Source organism: Anolis sagrei, chromosome 2, assembly GCF_037176765.1.
Source record: "Anolis sagrei isolate rAnoSag1 chromosome 2, rAnoSag1.mat, whole genome shotgun sequence".
In the NCBI taxonomy this organism is placed as follows: Eukaryota; Metazoa; Chordata; class Lepidosauria; order Squamata; family Dactyloidae; genus Anolis; species Anolis sagrei.
Window position 1 is genome coordinate 220,351,605 of NC_090022.1, and position 26,294 is coordinate 220,377,898.

General features: G+C 40.8%; 1 protein-coding gene and 1 long non-coding RNA gene across 3 annotated transcripts in view; one reads left to right on the forward strand and one right to left on the reverse strand.

Moving 5' to 3' along the window:
• Window positions 1-8,859, reverse strand: part of VLDLR (very low density lipoprotein receptor) — a 31,045-nt gene extending 22,186 nt beyond the window's left edge. The window contains exon 1 of one of the 2 annotated variants that reach the window (XM_060762264.2): window positions 8,352-8,859. In XM_060762264.2, coding sequence (XP_060618247.2) covers window positions 8,352-8,436 — 85 coding nt within the window. In that variant the 5' untranslated portion in view covers window positions 8,437-8,859. The remainder of the gene's footprint in view (window positions 1-8,351) is intronic. The other variant, XM_060762265.2, reaches the window with a different exon arrangement.
• A 292-nt stretch (window positions 8,860-9,151) lies between these two features.
• LOC132767381 (uncharacterized) lies at window positions 9,152-25,687 on the forward strand. The gene is made up of 2 exons (XR_009630635.2): window positions 9,152-9,266; window positions 19,197-25,687. It is a non-coding gene; the product is annotated as an uncharacterized lncRNA (long non-coding RNA).
• The last annotated feature ends 607 nt before the right edge of the window (window positions 25,688-26,294 follow it).

Genomic DNA, 26,294 nt, shown 5'->3' on the forward strand with positions numbered 1-26,294 from the left:
TAATTTGACAGTGTAGATCTACCTTAAGTATACTTTAGGGCAGGGGTCCTCAAACATTTTAAACAGAGGGCCAGGTCACATTCCCTCAAACTGTTGGAGGGCTGGATTATAATTTGAAAAAAAGCATGAATGAATTCCTATGCACACTGCACATATCTTATTTGTAGTGTAAAAAACACCTAAAAACAATACAAGAATTGAAATGAAGAACAATTTTAACATATATAAATTTATTAGTATTTCAATGGGAAGTGTGGGCCTGCTTTTGGCTGATGAGATAGGATTGTTGTTGTTGTTGTTGTGTGCTTTCAAGTCATTTCAGACTTAGGTTTACCCTGAGTGAGGACCAGGTAAATGATCTTGGAGTGGTGAGGGAGGAAGGGGACACCTGCCTAGCCAGCCAGATCAGCCGAATTAACCCTGGCGATCAATGGGCAGCCAGGTCGCCTTCACATCAATTTAGGTTGACCCTGAGCGAGGGCTGGATAAATGACCTTGGAGGGCTGCATCCGGCCCTCGGGCCTTAGTTTGAGGACCCCTGCTTTAGGGTGATCAAATGTACCATAAGGTTCCATTGAACTTTGGTGAGGTACCAGCACTCTTTGGCAAAAATCTCTATAAAGACTTTGTAAAACCACAACTCTCACAACTCAACAGGATTCAACCATGGCAGTTAAAGTAGTGTTAAAGTGCATTAATTCTACAGTGTATACACAACCTTGGAAACAATTTAAACTGGCTGTGAAATGTGAGGCATGGACACAAACAATTTTTTTCTCATTAATTTCTAATGTTCTAGCCAATTTTGGCTTATTCTTGTCATTTGTTCCTACCCACCCACCACATTTTTGGGCACTTATGTGCAGTCAGTACGGCAACTAGAGAGGGACAAAACAGGAAACTGCCCAAGCCGTGCCACATTGCCAATTCCCTAGCATAAGTGAACTGAGAGCACGCTTGTGCCGTCTTCTGAGAAGAGACTTGTTGCTCCCAGGAAATGAGCAATTGTGCTCCACCCCAAAAGCATTCACTCCCGTCTTCCTTGCTAAGCTGATCTGAAGGGCAACAATACGCTTCTCTTGCAGCACATGTAGCCAGTCTTCTCTTCCTAGAAACACAATGAACCAGGATACAGGCATTTTAAAAGGTCAAGGAAGCGCAGCATGATGCAACACTCTCCTAATGTGTTGCATCATTTAGATGTTTGCTTTTGTCACTTCAAGGTTAGCTGTTTATTTTTAGCAGTAACTAAAATGGTTTTCAAGTCAGTCCTTGAGAAAACTCTAACCTTTTACCAATCACTAAGAACAGGTTTCTCGTCAGATATCATCGCTGTCACACTGTATTTCCAAAAAGGAGAGACTTGGGATGCATCTATACTGCAGGCTCAATGCAGTTCGACATCACTGGAACTGCCATGGAATCATGGGACTTGTAGATTTACAAGGACTTTAGCCTTCTCTGCCAAAACGTGCCACTGTCTCACCAAACTACAACGCCTATTATTCCATAACATTCAGCAATGGCAGTTAAAGTGATGTTGGACTGCATGAATTCTCTAGTGTACAGAGTCATTGATATCTTAGGAAACCTTGCTTAGGCTTTAGGTGTTCAAGCATTCAGGGCTCCCCTCTCTAAGGATAAAAATACAGATCCAGAAACCTGCAATTCTAGTTCACATTTTATTAAACTTCAGGTCTGTGCCACCAGATCACTAGATAGTAGTCAACAGCAATCATGGAAAGACCTTTAAGTACTTCTGTTTAATCTTGGGCCAGCACCATTATCTCGAAATGTCACACGGGGAATGCTTTTCCTTGGCACTGCTAATATTTCAAAGCTCTCAGTGCCTAACTGGAATTGTTCTAACCTCCAAAGAGGAGACTCTGCCACATTTTTTTCCAAAGGAGCATCTATCCTGGTTGCCCAAATCCTCATCACATGTTAGAGAAAAGAAAATGCCACAGGGTCTGTTATGGATCAGACCAAGTGCCTGTCTACACTAGCATTATGTTCTTGAAATAGTCTGCACAGGAAGGCCACAAACAAGACATTATCACAGATAGGCTGCTCCTGAAACTGGTAAACATTTATAGTTATCATGATTAGCAGGCATACTCTCTCTGAAAGCCAACTGATTTAATTCCTACTTAGGGTGCATCTATACCAGGCATGGGCAAACTTTGGTCCTCCAAGAGTTTTGGACTACAACTCCCACCATTCCTAATGGCCTACCAGTAGTCTGTTAGGAATTGTGGGAGTTGTAGTCCAAAACACCTGGAGGACCAGAGTTTGCCCATGCCTGATCTACACTGTAGAAATTAATGAAGTTTGGCAGCACTTTAACTGCTCTGTTTCAAAGCTACAGAATCCTGGGAGTTGTACTTTGGTAAGGCAGCATCATTCTTTGGCAGAGAAGTCTAAAGGCCCTGTGAGACTACAACTCCCAGGATCCCATTACATCAAACCATGACAGTTCAAGTGGTAAAAAATTACTATAAATTGACTATCTCTCATTTGGAATTCCAAAATCTAAAATTCTCCAAAATGATCCATGGGATGGCTGAGACAAGTGGTTCAGTGTACACAAACCTTGTTCCATGCATGGAATTATTTAAAATAATATCTAAAATTACCTTCAGGCTATGTGTATATAGTGCATAGGAAACAAAGAATTTTGCATTTAGACTTTGTGTATAAGTAAATATAGGTATTCCAAAATCTGAAAAAACAAACAAATCAAAATCCAAAACACTTCTAATTTCATTCATTTCAGAAAAAGGACACTCACCCGACACCAACAAAGACTAGATGCAGATTTATGTAGTAAATATTTTCAAAGTAGTTCCCTTAATGACTTCTGGCCCAAAGAGTCCTAGAAAGGAATCCATCCAAAGGCTACTCCACACTCCTGGCTGTTTTTAATTTCTGCCACAATGTATTCAAACATCCATCTACAAATAAGGAATAGACTAGAATACATTGGTATACACTTTTATCTCTAGAATGGTATGTTCTTATCAACTACACACAGCCAGTTCACTAGTTTACAATGACTTTGTAAACCTTCTTAGCTCTCAAACATGCTACTCAGCTTTCAAGCATATACTGCTGTGGCGAAAGCAGGTGCAGGCAGCCTTCCAAATGTCCTGGCCCATAATTCTCATAATCCCCATTCTGGGAGTCCAACAACATTTGAAGGATCATAGGTTTCTCATCTCAGATTACAGCTAAATGAGAATTAGTTCACCTTATGAGGAACCTATCTCATGCACACATGCCCCCTATTCTTCCCCATCCTAATGTTAAAATAACAAACAAACTAGGTGAATTAACACTGGCCTGCAAACGTTCCTGAGAAGTGAAGATGCTGTGTGTCTTTAGGACAGTATTTCCACCCTGTAGATACCCACCATCTCAGCTGTCTAGAAATTTTAAAAAGGCTCCCCACCATCACCTGGCTGACTCAGGGCCCTTATACACAGCCCAATATCCCAGAATATCAAGGCAGAAAATCCCACATTATCTGAGTGTGGACTCTGATAACCCAGTTCAAAGCAGATATTGTGGGATATAGGGCTGTGTGGAAGGGCTCTCAGAGCTCTTTCAGACAAGCCCCATATCGCAGGATCTGATCCCAGGTTTTCTGTTTATCCCAGATTATCTGTCAGTGCAGACTCATATAAACTAGTTTAAAGCAGAAAACCTGGGATCAGATCCTGAGATATAGGTCCTATCTGGAAGGGCCCTCAAAGGAGTGGGAAAGGTGAAGAAGTCCCAAGAAAGAAAGAAGAAAGGAAGGAAGGAAAAGGCTGGAGAAGGTGATTAGAGAGAGAGAAAAGGCATTCACTTTGGCAGCAACCTTTCCAGAAATTTATTTAGTTTATCTCCCCACTTTTCTCCTAATAATAAGGAACCCAAATGGGTCACAATTTTGAATTAAAATAAAATAGATTGAACACTATAAAGGGCAGAAAAGAGTTAAGTAACCACTTGGAAAAGATTGAAACCTGTTAATACAGTTAAAATATTATATAATAAATATAATATGAGGAGGCAAATATGCATTTTGACATTTCTGAGGAGCAAACACAGGTGCTGTTTCTTGGGCTAGTCAGTTATCTCTTCTGACCAGCATTGCCTACAAGAGAGCTACGAGGTGTTTCTTAGGTCCCTTCCACACAGCTGAATAAAATCCCACATTATCTGCTTTGAACTGGATTATGTGGCAGTGTGGACTCAAATAACCCAAGGCCCTTCCACACAGTCCTATATCCCAGAATATCAAAGCAGAAAATTCCACATTATCTGAGTGTGGACTCAAATAACCCAGTTCAAAGCAGATATTGTGGGATTTTCCACCTTGATACTCTGGGTTATATGGTTGTGTGGAAGGGCCCTCATATTCCAGTATGTGCTAAGAACCCAAAATGTTTAGGGGATCTCTACTTTACCAGGTAAGTGCATATGAAGGAGTTATTTTATTCTATATGCTTCTCATCTGACTCAAATTCAGACTTTGGAGAGCCTTATAGCACAGCTTTCTCTTATAAAAACAACCACAATAAATTAATACTTAACTCCTGCTTCATCCTTTGAGGGCTATTCCTTTCTTTAAAAGAGCCATGCTCATGCTTTTCTATTGTTTTATCCTACCCTACTAAATGAAAGTAGTACTTGAGTCTTCAGCTCAGTGAAGCTGTATGTCTTCCAAGCATTACTGCTATCCTAGCAAGACCTGTAATAGCTGTTGTAGCTCGCTCTGTGTACTGATCCAAGGATGTTTAGGAGAAGAGCCAAGATAGTCCAGTACATTTTGCAACACTCCTGCCAGCTTGTATCTGAAACCACTGAAGACTTGAGGCCAAATAAGAATGATGGAACATGCTCTCACAGCAGCCATGCAGAGAAAAGGAGTGATGGCCTTGGCAAGTAAATTTGCTTCTTGAAGAGCTTGCTTTCAGAGGCAAATGGCCAAGGAAATGAAACCTTATGCCAGGACCCATAAATGACTGATATGGTGAACTACCACCACCAGCCTTCATGCAGTGCTTGTACTTCTATTGCTCAGGAGGCATTAGACTAGCAGCCAAGCCAAAACCTGCATATACAGCAGGCATGGGCAACCTCGGGCCCTCCAGATGTTTTGGACTTCAACTCCCACAATTCCTAACAGCCTCAGGCCCTTTCCTTTTTCCCCTCAGCCGCTTAAGCTGAGGGGAAAAAGGAAAGGGCCTGAGGCTGTTAGGAATTGTGGGAGTTGAAGTTCAAAACATCTGGAGGGCCCAAGGTTGCCCATGCCTGATCTACAGTGTAGAATTAATGCAGTTTAACACCAATTTAGTTGCCATAGACCAAAGCTACAGAATCATGGTAATTGTAATTTGGTGAGCCAGGTGTAGCAGAATCCCCTAATAATAACTGCAAAGCTAGGAACTGGTTACTCAACATATTATGAACTTTTAGCCTCTCCGTCTTATCTTTTCAACCTCAAACACTTCAAACAAAAGAAGCATGTTTAGAAAAAAACAACAACAATGTGGCTTCAGGATTATCTTTCCAGAGTTTTCTCTAGTTAAAGATTTGCAGCCCAAAGGGCTTTCTCTCTCTCTCCTAAAGCCCCTCACACACTAGCTTAAATCAATATCCTAACCAAAACAATGCATACCAATATACATCATCCTAAGGTCAAGTTGCACCATGACTCCCACTATTTCCAGTCAAGCTACACTGTAAAATTACTGCAGTTTGTCACCACTTTAACAAAAAATGGCTCAATGTTATGGAATCCTGGGATTTGTAGTATAGTGAGGCGCAAGCACTCTTTGGCAGAGAAGGCTGACAACCTTGCAAAACTACAGCAGTCACTATTCCATAGAATCATCGAGCCACAGCAGTTAAGTGAAGCAGTGTAGCTGTAGGCCTGATTTCCTGTGGGCCAGTCCCTCTTCTTTCTTTCAACATCTGTACATTATCACCCAGCATGTGCCCTTATCAGTAATAACCACCCAAGATTTGGATTGCATCCTATCCCATCCTTAGCTTGCCAGCATGTAAAAGTATTTGATATACTGGGACCTAGAGGCTAGGAGTAGCTGAGAAGGCGAGGAAGAGACCACTCCCAGTCTCTTGACACTCCTAATGTACACTTTGCCTTCCTCCCAGAATGGGGTCCCAAGAAAATGCTCCACTTCCACATGCTTTAGGGTTAAGGCAAAACAACATAGCAACAGCCCAGAGAAAAAAAGGAAGTCTGTAAGGAATTGTGGGAGTTGAAGTCCAAAATTGTGGGAGTTGAAGTCCCCCCCTACTTTTACTCAGAAGTAAGGCCCCTTCTTCCTTTCATGCACCTGCTCTCCACTTGTAACACAGGCCCTTTGCTTGGTTCCTGCCAAGGCCTATTACTGTTAGTATCATCATTATATTATTCTATTTATTTGTAACCCACTTTCCTCCCAGTTCTGGGTCCCAAAGTGGCTTCTGGTGCTCAATTCCTCCCCTGCCTCTTTAATATATCATGGCTTCATGGAAAGGACCTTGTCTGGTTTCAGCTGTGAGGGTTCCCTAGCAAACTGCTATTATTACTGTTTCTACTACTATTGCTATTACTACTTTTACTGCTGCTATTATTGCTATTACTACTATTACTGCTGCTATTATTTTTATTTCTACTATACTATTATTGCTAGTACTACTTCTATTGTCAGTACTACTGTCATTGCGATTACTACTATTGCGATTACTACTATTGCAACTGCCATTACTATTTCTATTATTGCTATTACTACCACCTGCTGTTTACTTTTGTTATTTCTACTACTATTATAGTTACCGCTGCTTCTATTATTGTTATTACTACTACTGTTAGTGGTATGACTATTTCTACTATTATTGCCATTGCTGCAATTATTGCTACTATTATTGCTATTATTACTACTATTTCTATTACTGTTATCGCTATTATTGCTACTGTTCCTATTACTACTACTGTTATCACTACTGCTATTGCTGCCACTGCCTTTCTCATTATTACTGCTATTGTTGCTATTCTAATTCTTTAACTGTTATGACCAATGATATAATTATCAGCTATTACTATTACTATTCCCATTGCTGTTGTTATCATAACTGTTGTCACTACTATTGCTACAATTACTGCTACAATTGCTACTGCTATGCCCATTGCTGTCATTGCTATTGTCATTATTGCTACAATTATTGCTGTTATTACTATTATTGCTACTAATGCTATTACTACCATTGTTTTATCCCACTGCTATTACTACTGTTATAACTGTTGCTACTACTATTGATAAATTGTTGCTGCTGCTACTATTGCTACTCTTGCTATTCTCACTGCTGTTACTGCTAAGACTGCTATCATCACTATTGATACAATTATTGCTATTATTGCTACTATTGCTATTACTATTGTGACTGTTGACATTTCTATTGACGCCATTATGCATAGTTATTGTTATTGCTCATACTCCTATTCCTACTATTGCTATTCTCAATACTTATTGATATTATGACTATTACTATGAATAGTAATTACTATGACTAGTAATTATTATGACTATGACTATTAACACTTCAATTGAAACAATTATAGCTATTATTGTTATTGCTCCTACTCCTATTCCTATTATTGCTATCCCCACTGCTGTTATTGCAATTATGACTGCTATCACTACTATTGACACAAATATAGCTGTTGTTATTGTTATTGGTCCTACTCCTACTATTGCTATATCCCACTGATATTCCCAGTACTGATACAAGTATAGCTGTTGCTATTACTATTGTTTATATTGCTATTCCCACTGCTGTTATTGCTGTTATGACTATTGATACTTCTAGTGACACAATTATAGCTGTTATTATTGTTATTGCTCCTACTCCTACTATTGCTATTCCCATTGCTGTTATTGATATTACCAGTACTGATACAAGTATGGTTGTTGCTATTACTCTTATTGTTCATATTGCTACTCCTACTATTGGTATCCCTACTGCTTTTATTGCTCTTACGACTGTTGACACGACTAGTGCTGTTATTATTGCTGACATTGCCATTACTAGTGCTACTATTACAGTGCTATCCCACTGCTTTCCCCTCTGTTGTCACTCCCGGGATCCCTTGGAGGAGGCAAGGAGACCCGGGGAGGCCAATGCCAAGGCTGCCTCCCCCGCCCCTTCCCTTCCCCCCTCCCCGTCTGCAGGGTTTCCCACCCCAGGAAGCCTCCACGCCACGCGAAAGAAAGAAAGAAAGAAAGAAAGAAAGAAAGAAAGGGAGGAAGGGAGAGGAGAGGAGAGGAGGCGAAAAGGGGCGCCCCAGTTGTACTCACCGCGCGCGCCTTGGCCCCGGAGCCCGGCCAGGAGGAGCAGGAGCAGCAGCGCGAGCCCCCAGCAGCCCAGCGGAGGCGCCTCCATGCTGCGGACCCAGCGCCCCGACTCCCAGGCAGCCAAGAGGGAGGGGGTGGACCTGGAAGAGAGTGTCCTCTCTCTCTCTCTCTCTCTCTCTTTCCCTCTCTCAGTCCTTCCTTTCTTCCTTTCCCCCCTCCCTCTCTCTTTCCTGTCGGGCTTTTTTAAAATGCCCAAGCAACAATGCAATGGGAGAAAGGAAGGCAGGAAGGAAGGAAGCAAAGCGGTAGGGAGAGCAGGCTGGCTATAGGTGTGGAGGAGGAGGATGAAGCGGATGATGATGATGAAGAAGAAGAGGGGGGGAAATAAATTTAAAAAAAAATCCAGGGTAAGGAAAGGCAGGATCGCGTGCACAGCGCCAGCCAATCTCTCTCTCGTTCTCGAGCGCGCGCGCGCTCACCCGCCTCTTTCTCGGCTCGCGAGGAGGAGGCGGCGGCACGAGACACTGGGGAGGAGGGGGGGGGGGGCTTGACTCCTCCGCGCTCGCCTCTTATACGCGTGCGCGCGCCTGCCTGGGAATGAGAGAGAGAGTGAGGGTGAGTGAGTGAGCGCCTGCCGGTGAGTCGCGGGCGGTTGCCTCTGGTTGGCTCTCTCTCGCGCTCCTCCAATCCCCGCCCGGCGCCTTGGATTTCCTGATCCGCGCAACCTGCGAGGAAAGCCCGGCGGGGTCCTTTGGCCGGAGGACGACCCCGCGGAAGGCAGGAAGGAAGCAAGGAAGGTCGGTGGGTGATTGGTGGGTGGGGCCGGGTCTCCGCCCAGCTGGCGCTGATGAGCCTCCGCCCAGGTGAGCCTGACTCCACCTGAGTGAGGACTAGCCGCTTGGACCTTCCAATCCCGCGGTAAGTCCTTCCATTGGGTGGTGGTAGCCCTTCGAGCCCCTCTTTTGAGCAATAGGGACGGAGATCGCGCCCCCGCCCTGACCTTTTGCAAGGCTCGCGCTGACTCGGGGGCAAATAGCCAATGATGTGTGCTTCCTCCCTCCCTCCCTCCCCGCGTGGATGTGTCCACACACAGGCATTTAGCGGGGATTGCACGCCTTTGGCAGGAGCCCAGGTTTTTATTGGAAGATCAATGGTTCAAAAAGATTGTCATGATAATAATGATAATCTGTATAACATAATGTTATAGTATTATGTATCATTATTGTATAGTGATATATTATATAATATTATAAAATAGTAATACAATATTGTACTATACTATAGTACAGTGATATAGTATGATATAATATAGTGATATATCATACAATATTTTTTTTTGTCCTGTCAGGAGCGACTTGAGAAATTGCAAGTCGGTTCTGGTGTGAGAGAATTGCCCGTCTGCAAGGACGTTGCCCAGGGGACACCCAGATGTTTTGATGTTTTATCATCCTTGTGGGAGGCTTCTCTCATATCCCACCATGAGGAGCTGGAGCTGATAGAGGGCGCTCATCCGCACTCTCCCCGGATTTGAGCCTGCGACCTGTCAGTCTTCAGTCCTGCCAGCACAGGGGTTTAACCCACTGCACCACCGGGGGCTCCTATATTATACAATGATATATTCTAATGTTATACTAAAAAGGTAAAGGTAGTCCCCTGACATTAAGTCCCGTCATGTCTGACTCTGGGGGTTGGTGCTCATCTCCATTTCTAAACCAAAGAGCCAGCTTTGTCCATAGACACCTCCAAGGTCATGTGGCCGGCATGACTGCATGGAGCGCTGTTACCTTCCCACCGGAGTGGTACCTATTGATCTACTCACATTTGCATGTTTTCAAACTGCTAGGTTGGCAGAAGCTAGGGCTGACAGCGGAAGCTCACGCTGCTCCCCGGAATCGAACCTGCCACCTTTCGATCAACAAGCTCAGCAGCTCAGTGCTTTAACCCACTGCGCCATGGGGGCCTCCCCTAGTGTTATACTATTGTGGTATAATATGCTATATTATATAATATAATTATATATTATATAATATTATACTATAGTGATACAATGTTATACTGTATTATAATATAATACAATAATGATACCATTATAATATCATACAATATTATATTATATATTCTATTCTATTGTACAATATTATACTATCTATATAAATTGTAATGTTCGTTTGTGGGATTAACATTACTCAAAAACCACTGGACGAATTGACACCAAATTTGGACGCAATATATCTCTCAGGCCAACAAGTGACCATCACTCATAAAAACACAGCGGAAGGGACTTAAAAAGCCAAAAACCAAAAAATACATTACAACACATGCACAAAACCACATGTATACACAAACACACACATATACACATAACACATAACGTAAACATACAAAACACATATACACAGACTGGGCCACAGAAACGCGTGGCAGGGAACGGCTAGTATTATAATACAATGGTAGCATATTAGATGATATACTATAGTGATACATTATTATACTATACTATAATATAATGATATAATATAATATAATAATGCAATATTATACTATGTAATATAATACAATTTTAAATAATAAAATAATATAGAACTATATTACAGAATACCATATTATACAATATTATATAGTGATACAATATTATACTATATTATAATATACAGTGATATTGTATTATGTAATATAATATAGTAACACAGTATTAAACTATAATATAATATCATTTTATATAATATAATATATATTATATAATATACTATAGTGATACAAGATTATACTATATTGTAATATAATATAATATAATATAGTGATATATTATACAATGGTATAGTATTACTATATTATAATATAATACCATACCATTAATATTGTAATATAGTAACACAATATTATGCTATACTATAATATAATACAATGATATCGTATTCTATATTATATTATAGAAATACAACGTTATATTCTATTATAATATAATATAATATAATATAATACAATGATATAGTATTATATAATATAATATCATGATATATCATGCAATATATTGCTCTATTATATTATATAATACTATATCATTGTAGCTCCTGTTGTTAGTAGCTCCTGCCAACCTAGCAGTTCAAAAACATGCAAATATGAGTAGATCAATAGGTATTGCTTTGGCAGGAAGGTAATGGTGCTCCATTGGAGGTGTCTTGTTTGGCTTAGAAATGGAGATGAGCACCACTCCCTAGGGTAGGACATGACTAGACTTAATATCAAAGGGAAACTTTCACCTTTACTTTTATAGTATTATATGATATTATAAAATAGAAGTGATTAACCATATTTCTTTGATTCCAAGACACCCCCCCCCAATATAATCATCTAAAAACAGGGTAGGTCTTAGATATATGTATATATATCACACACACATACACACACACACACACAAACACACAACATTTCTTGTTATTTAAAAAGCTTAAATACTTGGAAAACAAACCGGCAGGTTGTTGGATGGAAAGGGAATACACGCTTGAAGCACAAAATATTGCAAGATGTCATTTGAAAATGTAATTCTCATATTACAGTTTGAATTAAAGTTAAATGTAATTGGGAACTTACTGAAGTCAGCCTTGAGTATAAAATTAATGCATATAATAGCTAAACACATTTGACCAGCAACAGTATATAACCCAGGCATGGACAAACTTGGGCCCTCCAGGTGTTTTGGCTTAAGCAGCTGAGGGGGAAAAGAAAAGGGCCTGGGGCTGTTAGGAATGATGGGAGTTGAAGTCCAAAACACCTGGAGGGAGGGCCCAAGTTTGCCCTCTCTTTGAAACCAACGGATGCCGAGTCTACACTGTAGAATGAATGCAGCTTGACACTACTTTAGCTACTATGGCACAGTGCTATGGATTCCTAGGAGTTGCAATTTGGTGAGGCCTCAGCACCCCTTGGCAGAGAAGGCTTGTAAACTCCAGTTCCCACGATCCTATAGCTTGGAGCCATTGCAGTTAAAGTGGTGTCAAACTGCATTCATTCTACAGCTTAGATTCACCCAATGCTAATCAAGTCCCCAGGCTTGACTTCCAAGTGTTGCCGGAAGGACTTCAGTGGAATGATAATAGCACAAGGTATCCCTTTGGCTTGCCTTTGGAAGTGGAGCTCAGTTGGGTGTGATGCCAAGTGAAAGGACAGTGCCATGGCACCCATCGCCACTCACCCTGTGCATACCCTCAACCAGATCTCTTTGGAATGCAGTCTTTGGGGTATCTAATCAGGAGTCAGTGGCATTTAGGAGTCAGTGATATTTAGCTTTAGCTAAATGAAACCACTTGGTGTGGGCATGTGCCTTCAAGTCACTTGCCAACCCCATGGATTCCATAGGGTTTTTTTTAAAGGAAAAAAATATTCATGCAGTGGTTTTGCCAGTTTCTTCCTCCGAAATTCATCCTGCAGCAGCTGGAGATAAACCAATTCAACTGTCAGACTTCTGGGAATTTTAAATGGGCCTGACTTCTGAGTTGGCATTGATGGGATTGCTCTGCTATCCTCTGATAATCCTTATTCTGCACACTATCTGGTGTATTGATTATACTGATCTTCATTCTTTAGAGCATTAATTATTTTCTCTCTCATGGGCTATAGTAGTTCAGTCACTAATAGCTGAAATGGGACATTGAAATCAGTAGGAACTACTGAGGGTTTTGCAAGCCTTCTTTTTTCTGGGTTGTTGTGAGTTTTCCGGGCTCTATGGCCATGTTGCAGAAGCATTCTCTCCTGATGTTTTTCCTGCATTTATGGCAGACATCTCCAGAGGTAGTGAGGTCTGTTGGAAACTAGGAAAATGGGGTTTATATATCTGTGGAATGTCCAGGGTGGATGTAGGTGTGAATGTTTCAATTGGCCATCTTGATTAGCATTTAATGGCTTAGCAGTTTCAAGGTCTGGCTTCTTACTGCCCAGGGGAATCCTTTGTTGGGAGGCGATTTGCTGGTCATGATTGTCCAGCATTCCACTGTTTTTTGAGTGTTGTTCTTTATTTGCTGCCCTGATTTTAGAGTTTTTTTAAAATACTGGTAGCCAGATTTTGTTCATTTTCATGGTTTCTTCCTTTTTGTTTGCAGACTTCTCTCCTTTTTGGTCTAGTTCTTTCTACTGTCTTTTTAATAGCTGCACAAAAGGCAGCCATTTAACATGCCACCTCTTTGCATCACACATTACATTGCTTACATCCATCTGTTGGATTTTTGCCTAACTCACAGCTGTCAGCCTTCTGACTGCAAAACACTGTAACCACTCCACTTTTTCAGTGTCAGGCTTATTATGTTGTGTGCCTTTAAGTCATTTCCAGCCTGTGGTAATCTTAAAGCGACCCTATTACTTTAGAAAATTCAGATTTTTGTTGGCAAGAGTTGTTCAGAAGAGATTGTGATTGAGAAAGTGTGATTTCCCCCAGGTCACCTAATGGGTTTCTATGACTGAGTGGGGATTTGAACCGGAGTCTCTAGTGTTGAGTACAACACTCAAACCAGTGAACGATGCTGGCTCGCATAAGGATATGTATAAAAATGGCTGGGCCCCCATGCACACAGCTGTATAAAATTCCACACTATCGGCTTTGAATGGGACTATATGACATTGTGGACTCAGATAACCCAGTTCAAAGCCGATATGTGGGATTTTTCTGCCTTGATATTCTGGGTTATATGTGTGGAAGGGCCCTGGGTCTCTAACATTTTACATGGAGGTAAATCCCTTTTATTTCTGGAGAATTTTGAATGTACATCAATTCCTATTGTAACCAACAAAAAGTGTTTGCTAGAGCTAAACTGGTAGTGTGGTTGTTTTCCTGTAACAAATACATGAAAGGCAGATGATGATTATCTTTAAAAACTCAAGAAGATCAATCACTGGCCATTCCTTTGGATTCAACTGTACTACATGCTTAAGAGCCTAATGGCTGTCTACACTTTACTGCTGGAAATATTAGCGCAGCATAAGTGCAGCTGTCAATGGCACAATGCACTGAGCACTTTTTACATTCATCTGATAGATCCAGTAAATCCACAACTGGTGGAATGCAATATCCAGGTGACTTTGGGTTTCTTTTTTCTCACGCTGTATAGGAAAGGGATATACTTTGAAAACTAGCTTGCACTATGATGTAATGTTAATCTGTGCAACAATGAAATGCCAGAATTCCTACTGCATGCTGTTAAGCTGGTGGCCACAGTATTCTTTTTCGCACCAAAGGCATGGTGAGTCTGCTTTGGGTTTCAATCTGAATGTTAAAGAAGCCAGCTAAATCTTATTTCCTAATCCTAGGTCATCTACACCATAGAATTAATGCACTTTGACACCTGTGCTGTTGAATCCTGGGAGTTGTCATTTGGGGAGGCACCAGCCGTCTTTGGCAGGAAAGGCTAAAGACCTTGAGAAACTACACTTCCCCACAACTCCATTGCATTGAGCCTAGGCAGTTAAAGTGGTGTCAAACTGAATTAATCCTACAGTGTATATGCACCCCCTGCGCCCTCTGGCACAGTGGGTTAAAACTCTGAGCTGCTGAACTTGCTGACCAAAAGTTTGGCAGTTCAAATCTAGGGAGCGGTGTGAGCTCCCACTGTTCCCCAGCTTCTGCCAACCTAGCAATTTGAAAAAACATGCAAATATGAGTAGATTAATAGGTACTGCTTCTGCAGGAAGATAACAGCGCTCCATGCAGTCATGCTGGCCACGTGACCTAGGAGGTGTCTATTGACAAAGCTTGCTCATCGGCTTAGAAATGGAGATGAGCAGCACCCTCCAGAGTCAGACAAGACTAGACTTAATGTCAGGGGAAACCTTTATTTTACCTTTTAGACGCACCCCCTATTTGCAAAATAGGTTCTTGACTAGCTTGTTTAATGTTTGAATTTAGACATGGGGTGGAAGCTACCAGTCTCCACTGACTGGAGCAAATTAAAAGTGAGCCTTTGAGTCTTGGCATGTTTATTTAGGCAGGGTGATGGCCGCTGATGACTATAATGCTGCTATCCTTAGTCACCATTATTGCATGAAGTAATGAGAATTATAATCCAACACATCTGGAAGGAGGCAACTTTAGAAAGGCTGTATTGCTGCGCATGTAGCTATTTCACCAAAACCAGTATCCTTGCACACAAGCAGACTACGTTCCACTTTCTTTGGGAGCATTTACACTGAAGAATGAATGCAGCTTGACACCACACTGACATGGCTCAATGCTATGGAATCCTGGGAGTTATAGTTTGGTGAGGCACCATCACTCTTTGACAGTAATGGCTAAAAACCTTGTAAAACTGCAACACTCAAGGCTGCACAGCAAGTGATGTCAAAACTGTGTCATAATTCTACAAGTGTAGATGAATCTTTTTATTTTTCTCATTAAGCCAATTAGGCCAATCTACAATTAATTGTGAGAGCATCTGTTTGGATAGATTGTAAATCATTGCCATCCCTTGCAGGTGATGAAAGGCCTCTAGCAAAATCAGGCTGCTTTGGAAACTGGCTGGTTGCCACTGATTTCCCTAGCTTCTTGTCCATGTATTTTTCCATACAAGTCATGTGGTTTTTACATTTTCAAAAGAAACAACACACACAAGCCTTGCCTTCAGATAGCACGTTCTGATGTTGGAATGGGTGTACGCTCAGGCTGTTCTTTTTATACTGTTGCTTGTTGGAATTAAATTTGAAAATGTACTTGGATCCTCAAGAAAAGGAGATTCATTTCCAGATACATTCTCACGCATGCACATGGTTCACTGATTCAAAAGACGTGACCCTCCTATTGAAGCAGAAAAGCCCTACTTCTACTTTCTCTTGTCTAGGATTATAGTTAAATGTTAATTTTATAAAATGACATGGAGGGATCCTATAATTAAAGCTTTAGCTTGCATTTGAAAGAGAAACATGCTCATTTGTCCTGTTTGAACATTCAGTTAGAAGTCATGCAGCAAGAAGAAAGTGAGATAAAGAGAGAACGGAATAAAGCACATTTTATTCTGTTCATGGTAGGATTTTAGAAGGGAGACATCCTGAAACCACTCAGACTCATAAGTCTCATAGGAGTCTCTTGGGTTCTTTAATTGTAAGGAGTTTCAGGTTCAGCAGGTTCTTCTTTCACTGGCCACTTGATTGAAGTAGATTTGTGTATATTTTTGGAGTTATAGCCAACTTGTGTTGATGTTAACAGCAAGATCTATAACTGGCATAATTCCATACAGGAAGAGGAAGGGAACCCGTGGTTTTTCTTTTCGTATCAGGCCATGCTAAAAAAAAAAGGAATACATATTTGCAAGTGCATTTTTATAGGAACATAAAGGTCACAACAGCCAGCATGATGTAGTGCATTGAGTGTAGGAGTATGACTTTGGAGTCCTGGGTTTGAATACCTGCTCAGCCATGGAAACCCACTTTGGCAAGTCATATTCTCTCAGCCTCAGAGAAAGGCAAAGGAAAACCCACTCTGAACAAATCTTGCCATTTTTTTTTGTCTCAGAAGTGACTCGAGAAACTGCAAGTTGCTTCTGGTGTGAGATAATCGGCCATCTGTAAGGATGTTGCCCACAGAACGCCCAGAAATTTTACCATCCTGTGGGAGGTTTCTTTCATGTCCCTGCATGGGAAGCTGGAGCTAACAGACAGGAGCTCACTCTGTCTCGGTGATTTGTGTTATCAGAAAATACACTATCAGGGTGTGATGAGGAATTACTGCTAATACGTTGATTGAAAGAAGGTTTCAATGCCAGCTCTTGCTTGGACCATGGTGGTATGAGACAATGATTCAATGCAATTTTTGATAAAATTATGTTATATATAGAGAGGGGGGGGGGAGTTTTTTCATGAGGGAGGCATGGTAACCCAGACCCCAAAGGGGATTTCAGGTGGAATTATGTAGCTAAGCATAGAAACTACAACAGGAATGTAGACTCTGATGACTCCCATGCCAGTGGAATGATGCATCTTCTCAAGGTTATAATCTGCACTTTCAGTGAGCAGCCCAAGGGTGCCACACTTATGTTTTATGATAGGGTTCAGAACCATAGATGGCCCCTTGAAAGTTAGGATTAAAACATGGAATGGAGTCACTGCTTTACTGACATCAAAGCCATCAGTTGCTAGTGGTAAAGTCTTGAGGGGGGAAAACCACAATGAGTGGTCTAGTAAAGCTATAGGTATGGATCATCGTGCACTAGAAAGCAAATATTCCACCTCTAGAGAGAGAAAGGAATGTGGCCACATGATTTTCGATTAACAGTTTTTTCACTGGACAATACCATCCGCAGGTTACAGACCTGCAATAACAGTACTCCCAATGGCACTTACCTGCATCTGAAAAAAATAAGTTCTCTCTAGGTGTTTTCTAGGTTGCCCAGCATGGTTGTATGGTATGCTTCCACCAGAAGTTGACTACAGAGTCATGCTGGTGGACCTAAAAATGCTAAAGAGGAGAGAAAATATGTTCTAAATGCATTTTATGTCTTCCATTACAATGCTATGGTATGCTTCCACCAGACGTCTTTTGTTTCAGTGGGGTTCATTATTATATGCAATTTCAAATTTCTGCAGTAAGTCTTGGAACGGGTCTCCTATGGATATGGGAACTGTACTGTATTGTGCTTTTAAAACGTTGGTGACAAGGTGATATATAAATTAAACAATTACTTTAGGAGACCACAATGATTTCCTATAAAGCAGTGGTTCCCAGCCTTTGGGTCTCCAGGTGTTTTGGACTTCAATTCCCAGATATCCCAGCCAGCTTACCAGCTCTTAGGAACTGTGAGAGCTGAAGTACAAAACACCTGGAGGCCCAACGATTGGGAACCACTGCTATAAAGGGAGCAGCAGAGTGATATGGGGATTTGTTCTCTTCCCAGATTTTGATCTTTTTTTCTGCTGTTTCCAGATAATTCATATACACCAAAGAAGGTGATGGAAGGGTTGTTTGGACACAGAGAAATCTTTCTACCTTTTCTTTCCAAAAAGCCCGCAATTTAGCTGTTCTGCCAAACCTTGCTAGGGCAGCAGAGTTCTTTTCCATACTTGCTTATTAGTGCTTTAATGAAAAAGGAATTTCTATGTCCCAGGTCACTGAAGACTCACCTCCTTTCTCTTGAAGGAGAGAGAACACAGACTGGAATTTGCAGAATGGCAATAAATAGATGCATTACATGAATGTTCTTAGTAAGCACTTCATGGGTTTATGATCCAGATATATCAGAGAAGGAGAATACAACATTGTTATATCCAGTTTTCTTAACTTAACTAAAAAGTATGGGTTTTGTTCTGTTTTTGCTTAAAGTGTTGGGCATATCTCATTTTAGCAAAGAATTGTACACATACAGAGATATAGTATCATAGATTTGAAAGGGACCCCTAAAGAGGCACAATTATATGTTGCATATTCCAGAGTAGGCAAACCACACAATTTTCACATCAACACTGACAAAGAAACACCAAGAAATACTGTTTACCCAAAGGTATAAAGGAGGCTCATACACCAGATTTTTGTCCTTGCGGCCCACTGGTGGTCCACAGCCCACAAGTTAAGAACCACTGATCTATACTATAGAATTAATGCAGTTTGACAGCACTTTCAGTGCCATGACTCAATGCTATGGAATCCTGGAAGTTGAAGTTTGGTGTCAGCAAGACATTGGATTAAGCCATGGCAGTGAAAGTACCGTCAAGCTGCATTAATTCTACACTGTAGATAATGCTTTGTCTCCCTATCAAAAGCAAACAAACAACCATGGGTTTGCATTTTCCAGTCCTGCTTTATAGCAATAGAAATTCTGATTTCAGAACATATTTTGACATTGTAAATTAATAATATTTTCTCTTGGATGATTGCAGACTGTGGAAGATATCGATGTTTCCCAGGAACAAGATTAATCAATGGGCAGAGATCACATTCCGGAAATGGACTATGGGTGGATACAACATTGCATCATTCAAGGTGTGCGGCACCATTAACTTTGCTTTCTTCATCCATCATGGACATCCAGCTCCAGAAAGACATTGCGGCTCAAGTCATGACAGGAATTATAATTATGAGCACTGTCTGGCTTGTTCTCACTGATATGACTATTAAGAAAAATGTACTATGGGAGATTTGGTTTGCCAATAAAACTATTAAGGAATCTTCAGAGATCAACTCAGGATTACATGTAGAACTACGATCAATGAGCATCAGCTACTATTTGGATTGCAGATGATCCAGAACTTTTTGGTTTTTGAAAAAAATATTTTCCTTGTATTGATCCCATCCTATAAATCTTTGCCACGGAAGCTTTCAAGACTGTTGGCAGACTTCTGTATGACTAATGCTGCACAAAGCATTGAATGAGGATTGAATCTGAATACCAGTCATATCTGGCAGAAGACTAATATGATTAATAGTACTGGCCAGTTGTTCTGAACACTCCTTCAAAAATATTGGATGTTCACAAATATTTTTTGCCTTTCAGATTGTTTTGAAATTTCTGTCATAAATTATTAACATGCCTGCATATTTACCACCTATACTTGTGTATAAGATGATCTAATGTAAGTCAAGGACAGATTTTGGAGCCAAAATTATGGATTTTGATAAGATGCATGGATAAGTTGAGGATCATTCTGTGGAGACAGGAAAACACAAATTTTGCCTCAGGAGGACAGCTGTCCTTTGACAATGTTGCCAGTGTTCCCCACCCTCATATTCAAAAAAGCCTGAAATGGTTCTGGGACAGATAGAGTAGATATGGTCAGTGTATCTTTCAGGTTCTTCCTGGGTGGACTATTGCAGGGGTCCTCAAACTTTTTAAATAGAGGTCCAGTTCACAGTCCCTCAGACTGTTGAGGGGCTGGACTATAGTTTGGAAAAAACCCCACAAATTCCTATGAACACTGCATATATGTTATTTGTAGTGCAAAAAACTATGAAAGAACAAGACAATATTTAAAATGAAGATCATTTATTATGAGCATAAACTTAACAGTGTTTCAATGGCAAGTGCGGGCCTGCTTTTGGCTAAAGAGATGGTCAGGTTAATTATGATTGTTGTTTTTGTGTATCTTCAAATCATTTGAGACTTAGGGAGACACTAAGTCTATATAGTTTAGGACGGAGGACAGGTCAATGACCTTGGAGGGCCGCATTTGGCCCACAGACCTTAGTTTGGGGATCTCTGGACTATGGTCTTCCTTTTCACCACTCTACTCAAGGAACCCTGGTCCCCTGGAGTCCTAGTCTGACACTCAGAACATTACCCAATGCTGTCTGTGTGCACCCCTTGATATGCTAGAATAGATTTCACTCAACTAACTTTATCGATGAATCAGATGTAAAATAAACCACATGTATTTCATGTGTGATCAGCCCACACACTGCCTTGCCAGAGAAAGGAAATATGCCATGCAGATGAACAATAAAAAACAAGTAGTTTACTCTTTATAGCTCAGAACAACATATGTACATCAACTCACATAATGACCTTTTATGAGAGATTTTAAAATAGTCTTTCTTTATCAATGTGGGATAAACTCCTTTAGCAGCTCATGAAGCAAGAGCACACTTCAAACTGTCTCTGCGCTCTTCTCTCTGAACACCTTCATAGCTCAAGCCTGAACAAAAATGTAACAGTAGCCAAAAGTCCCAGGCTCAGCCATCTCCCCAAGCATTGCCCAATCAATCAGCTTCTTGTATCTTATTTTACAGTTGACACACGCACATTAACTGATTTCTTACATGCTGCAACATCAGACGTGTGCTGTTAAGTTGCAAAGGTTAAGGCACACACTTGGGTTGTTAGCTGAAATTAATGCTGGTGCTTCTGTCATTTTAATGATGATGCAGAAGAGAGAAGTAGGTGTTTGTCAAATGCCTGCATGACAAGGAACACGTGCTGAACTTCCCTCTTCTACACAACCATTAAAGGGATAGGAACCTTGTCCCTTATTTCACTTGGCAGCCCTAGCACACATGTTCCTGACAACACAGAGTGTCTGGGGTCAGTGGGGTGGGTGCCTTGGAGAAATGTACAGTGTGAAAGCTCTTTGCCAGGGTTATCTGTCTTCCCTCTTTTACACTCTAGCACTGTTTGAAAATTTTAATGAAGTCAGTCTTTCTGCTCCCTAGAGTGAAATCCTCAGTCATTACAATGGCTAGAGAATCATTCCCGCTGAGCTGAAATGTTACTATTTTGAGAAGGTTAATTAGCAGACTACTAATGAGGAATGACTTAATAATAGCAGCCGTTTCAGCTTCAGGATCTTCCAATACTCCCAATGTGGCGTTTCTATTTATTATCGCATTGAGAAGGATTTGTGGGATAGAAATGTATTGTATTTTGTAGCACCAAGGATTTTAGTAACACTTAGAGAATCTGCCTACATTTACACCAACACTGGATATCCTGCCCTCAAGAGATGGGAATAGCATGGAAGCAAAAAAAGCAGGTGCTGTGGAGGAATGAAGTAAATAGCTGTTAGCAGGCAAGAGAGCTGACAAGTGCTCCTAGAGATTAAGACAATTACCCAGCTGTTGAAACATGTTGGAATATTTCATGCAAGGATGTCTGAAAAGGCTCCTTCATGTGCCTTACAACAGTGCTTCTCAATTGTTGCTCCTCTTGACTTTTTGGACATCTCCTAGGAGTCTCAGCCAGCCAGGAGTTTTGTGGAGTTGAAGTCAAAAACATCTGGAGAGTTAAAATTTGAGAAGCACTGTGTTGCAAGTCATTTAGAGCCATGACATACCTAAAAGCTGGCTTTCAATGGTGCAAATTATAGAAAACAAGATCTCATTCTGTTCCATTCAGTAGCAGCTTATTATCATTTTATTCCCCATAAACCATAGAATATATTTTATTGGTACTGTAACCATAGACAGATAAACAGGCAAAATGGGAGGGAAGGGAAGGATAAAAATCCCCAAGTTTAAAAATAAAACTGCAATAGTAAAAAAGTCTGTTTACATAGAGTTCTATGAGAATTAGTGAAATATGCAGATAAACAGCCATATGATATTGAGGTCTCTAATACTCCTTGTTTGGTGGTGTTGTAAGTTCCTCCAAAGCCACAGGATCTGATGCCAGCTGTATCTTTCTAGGAAGGAAGAAATAAAGCTTTCTAGGGAAGAGCTTAATTGCTGGACATAAGATCAGACAGGAGTCGCAATGGCAGCTCAAGTCACAGCTGCAACTTAAGCTGATCCACATATGGTTCTTTTCTTCTTTTTTTGAGGCATGCCTGTGGGTTGAACTCCAGCTAGCTCTGGGAAATGAGGCTGCAGTACAATATAGTATCTTCAGAATCTACAAAGCCTTCATGTCGCCAAGGAGAGCGATAAGCACTTAATGCTGGTATTGCAGGACAGAAAGGTGATAGACATGGACGCAACACGTCTTTCCCCTCCTGCTGCCACTCTTCCCGTTTGGCCTTCCCAGGATAGCTGAGAATGAATTGTTGCTGGAAGTGAGCTGTCGCCTGGAATTTGCTGCTCTTGAAATATGCCTCGCAAAGTCCTGTTGTGGGATAGAACTGTTGCTGTTTTTAAATTACAGTGACAATGGGATGTCAACAGTATAGTGGCTTTCAAGGACAGGAACCGAAAACATGTCTAAAATGAGAAAGATCTAAGCAAGATGGGCTGAGATGTTGATTTATATGGTGTAAGACATACACATAGACATTTCTATGTTGTTTTCTATGCATCAAAAACATTGGGCTGCACAGTGGGATCTTAGTATCCGCTTGGGTTTGATTCCAGAATTCCCAGTAGATACCAAAATCCTTGGGTGTCCAAGTTCCATTGGATCAGTGGTTCTCAACCTGTGGGTCTCCAGGTGTTTTGGCCTACAACTCCCAGAAAACCCAGCCAGTTTACCAACTGTTAGGATTTCTGGGTGAAGAAGGCCAAAACATTTGAGGACCAACAGGTTAAGAACCACTTTATTAGATATACTAGCATAGTAAAATAGTATTCAGTAGATAAAATGGCAAAATCAAGGTTTGTTTGTTTTTATTTTTGATGTGTGTATATGTGTATGATATTTCCCAATCATGGATGGTTACACCTATGGATACAGAGGGCTGACTGTATATCCCTAAAGAAAGCAACAGGTACTGTGAGGCCGCCCGGAGTTCCCCCTCAGGGGTGAGAAGGGTGAGGTACAAATGTAGGAAATAATAATAATTTCAAATGAGGATATATAACAGGAATGGGCAAACCCAGGCACGGGGCCAGATCTGGCTCTTTTCTCAGATCCTCCTCTCACCATCTTTTCCTTTCTTCTGTCTTTCCTTACTCCTTCCCTCCCCATCCCTCTTTTTCCTCCTTCCTTTCCCTCCACCGTTTCGTCTGTCCTTCCTTTCCTCTCTCCTTCCTTTCTTCACTTTTGTCTTTCCTTCCTTCTCTCTTTCCTCCCTCCCTTCCCTCTCTCTTTCTCCTTCTCTCCATTCCCTTCCACCCTCCCTTCCTTCCCTCCTTCCCTTTCTCCCTCCTTCCACCCTTTTGTCTTTCCTTTCTTCTCCTTCCTTCCCTTCCTTCCTTTCCTCCCTCCATTCCCTTCTACCCTCCCATCCATCCATCCTTCTCTTCCTCCCTCTCTCCCTTCTCTTTTTCCTTCCTCCTTTCCTCCTTGAGGATGTTTAGTTGGGAGAAGAGAAGGTAGAGAGGGAACATGAGAACCATATTTCAAGATTTAAAAGGATGTCCCATTGAGGAGGAGGGAGGGGGAAAACTGATTTTCTGCTGCTCTAAAGACCAGGGCACAGGGAGCAATGGTTTCGAATGGCGGGTAAAGAACTTCAACTGAAAAGTTTAGGAAGAACTTCCTGGAGAGTTTCATAGGCTGCCTCAGAGTGTAGTGGAGTCTCCTTCTCAGGAGGCTTTTCCACAGAGGCTGTCTATTGGGAGTACTTTGTGCCTTCTTGCATGGCAGGGGGTTGGACAGGATGGCTCTTGGGGGTCTCTTCCAACTCTAGGATTCTAGTATAATATGTTAGGAGTAGGCAATATGGGGTCTAATGGATACACTTTTTCTGGAGGAAATTTTTGAAGTCCAACATAGATAAAAGACTCCTGGTACTTATGATTGCTCTATATGATGACTCCTCAGTTAAAGTGAGACTTGGAGAGAACCCCTCTCTCCCAACCCACCATGTGGCCCCTAAGTTAGAAAGTTTTCCCATGCCTGATATTTAAGCAATATGCAATTTGTCACACAATAAACAAAAGTGCAATTAACAGCAGCAATTAACTACCTAGGATACCTTTCATATTGAAGATGAGGAATATATCTGGGGCGAGAAAAGGGAAAAAAGCAGATCATGTATTTTTGAATGATAATGGTCATACACAAAATACAAACATCCATCCATATCATTCACTAATATAATGAAGAGTTGCTCTGCTATATTGAATATACCTTGACTTTCAGCATTTCTCATAACCATAACTTCATTTCCCAGGTTTTCCATTGGTGCAGGACTTCAGCATCTCTTTTCCCATTGCTGGATGATTTTTGGACCCTTTCCCTATGGCAACATTATTTCAAGAAGAAAATCTTTATGCCGAAGTGTATTGCCGTCTTTCAAATAAAGAGACAAATAAAATATTTTCATAGGGCAATTGCTACATCTTGTGTTGTAATCCATTCTGTTTGCTAAAAAGTTTCTATCTAGAGCAAGCATACCACATCCCACTCCTATTAAAATATTCCCAGTATCCCCCATTCTTTCCAACAGTGGTGGGTTGTAGAATTGCTTGTATAATTCAAATGCACTGGAGTAAAATTTTACCCGTGAAATATAATTTAAGACAGTGTTATCTAACTAGCAATGGGGCCAATGTTACTTATGAGGTCTCAACATTTTTTTTTATTAATAATAATACTAAGACCTTTCTTCCAGACATTATTAATCTTCTGGATTACCAAACTGAATATGTAGTCGGGCATTATTCTGCCTGAATGATGATGTCTGAAAACCTCAACATTATTTGATGGCCTCTTTGCTTGCATTTTTTTCAGGATAGTTTTGAAAAAGAGAGAGATTTGGTAAATGTGAATTTGCAACTACACTCTTGTGTGAACCCGCTACACAGAAAGTTGTACTTCCATTTTTAGATCTGCTCCCACAACCAGCCCAACAATTTTTAATCTATACAGGTTAACTATTTTCCAACATATTATCATTTCAGTTCCTTGATTTCACTTTCCAGTTTCTCCTCCAAAAGCTGAAACAACTTTTGACTTCAGCAGCAGCCACTTGTGTTTTCCCCACAGTATACCAATGCACATGTTTTTGCTTGCTCTGCTTTGATTTGTGAAAATAAATATGGGCTTAATTTGCAGTTCTGGTTGCTGAGAGGGCTTTGAGAGTTTCACATAGCCACATGGAGTCTGGGAATGTATCCCTCATGGATATGGAAGTCATACTGTATTTATTAACAACTAGCTTGGGTACCCAGTGTTGCCCAGGTGATTTGAAAAAAGCCAATTTTTAAATTGTACAAAATGCATAAGGTTGTGGGTGAACTTCAACTCACATCATGCCAGATTAACCGCAAAAAGCTCCATCAGTACTTAAAGTTTGTTATGTTAGGCAAGTTTGCTGTAGCTGCATCATTGGTGAGGTTCAGTGTGCTCTCTGGCTGTAGGGTAAACTACAACTCCCACTATGGTTAGTCAGTCCCCTCAAACCTCTCCAGTAGGTTTATTTATTTATTTAGTACATTTCTATACCACCCCTCTCAGCCTTCCGGCTGAGGCAGTTTACAAGGCAAGAATTCAATGCCATCAAGGACACAATTACAATATACAATATAAAAAACATCAGCAACAATAAAATAAAACATTATAATGAAACATACTTCCATTGATAATCATTAAAACAATGTCCAGTTCTGCCATATATTATTGCATTATTATATCCGTTACTCCGTATTTTCAAATGCCCGTTCAAATA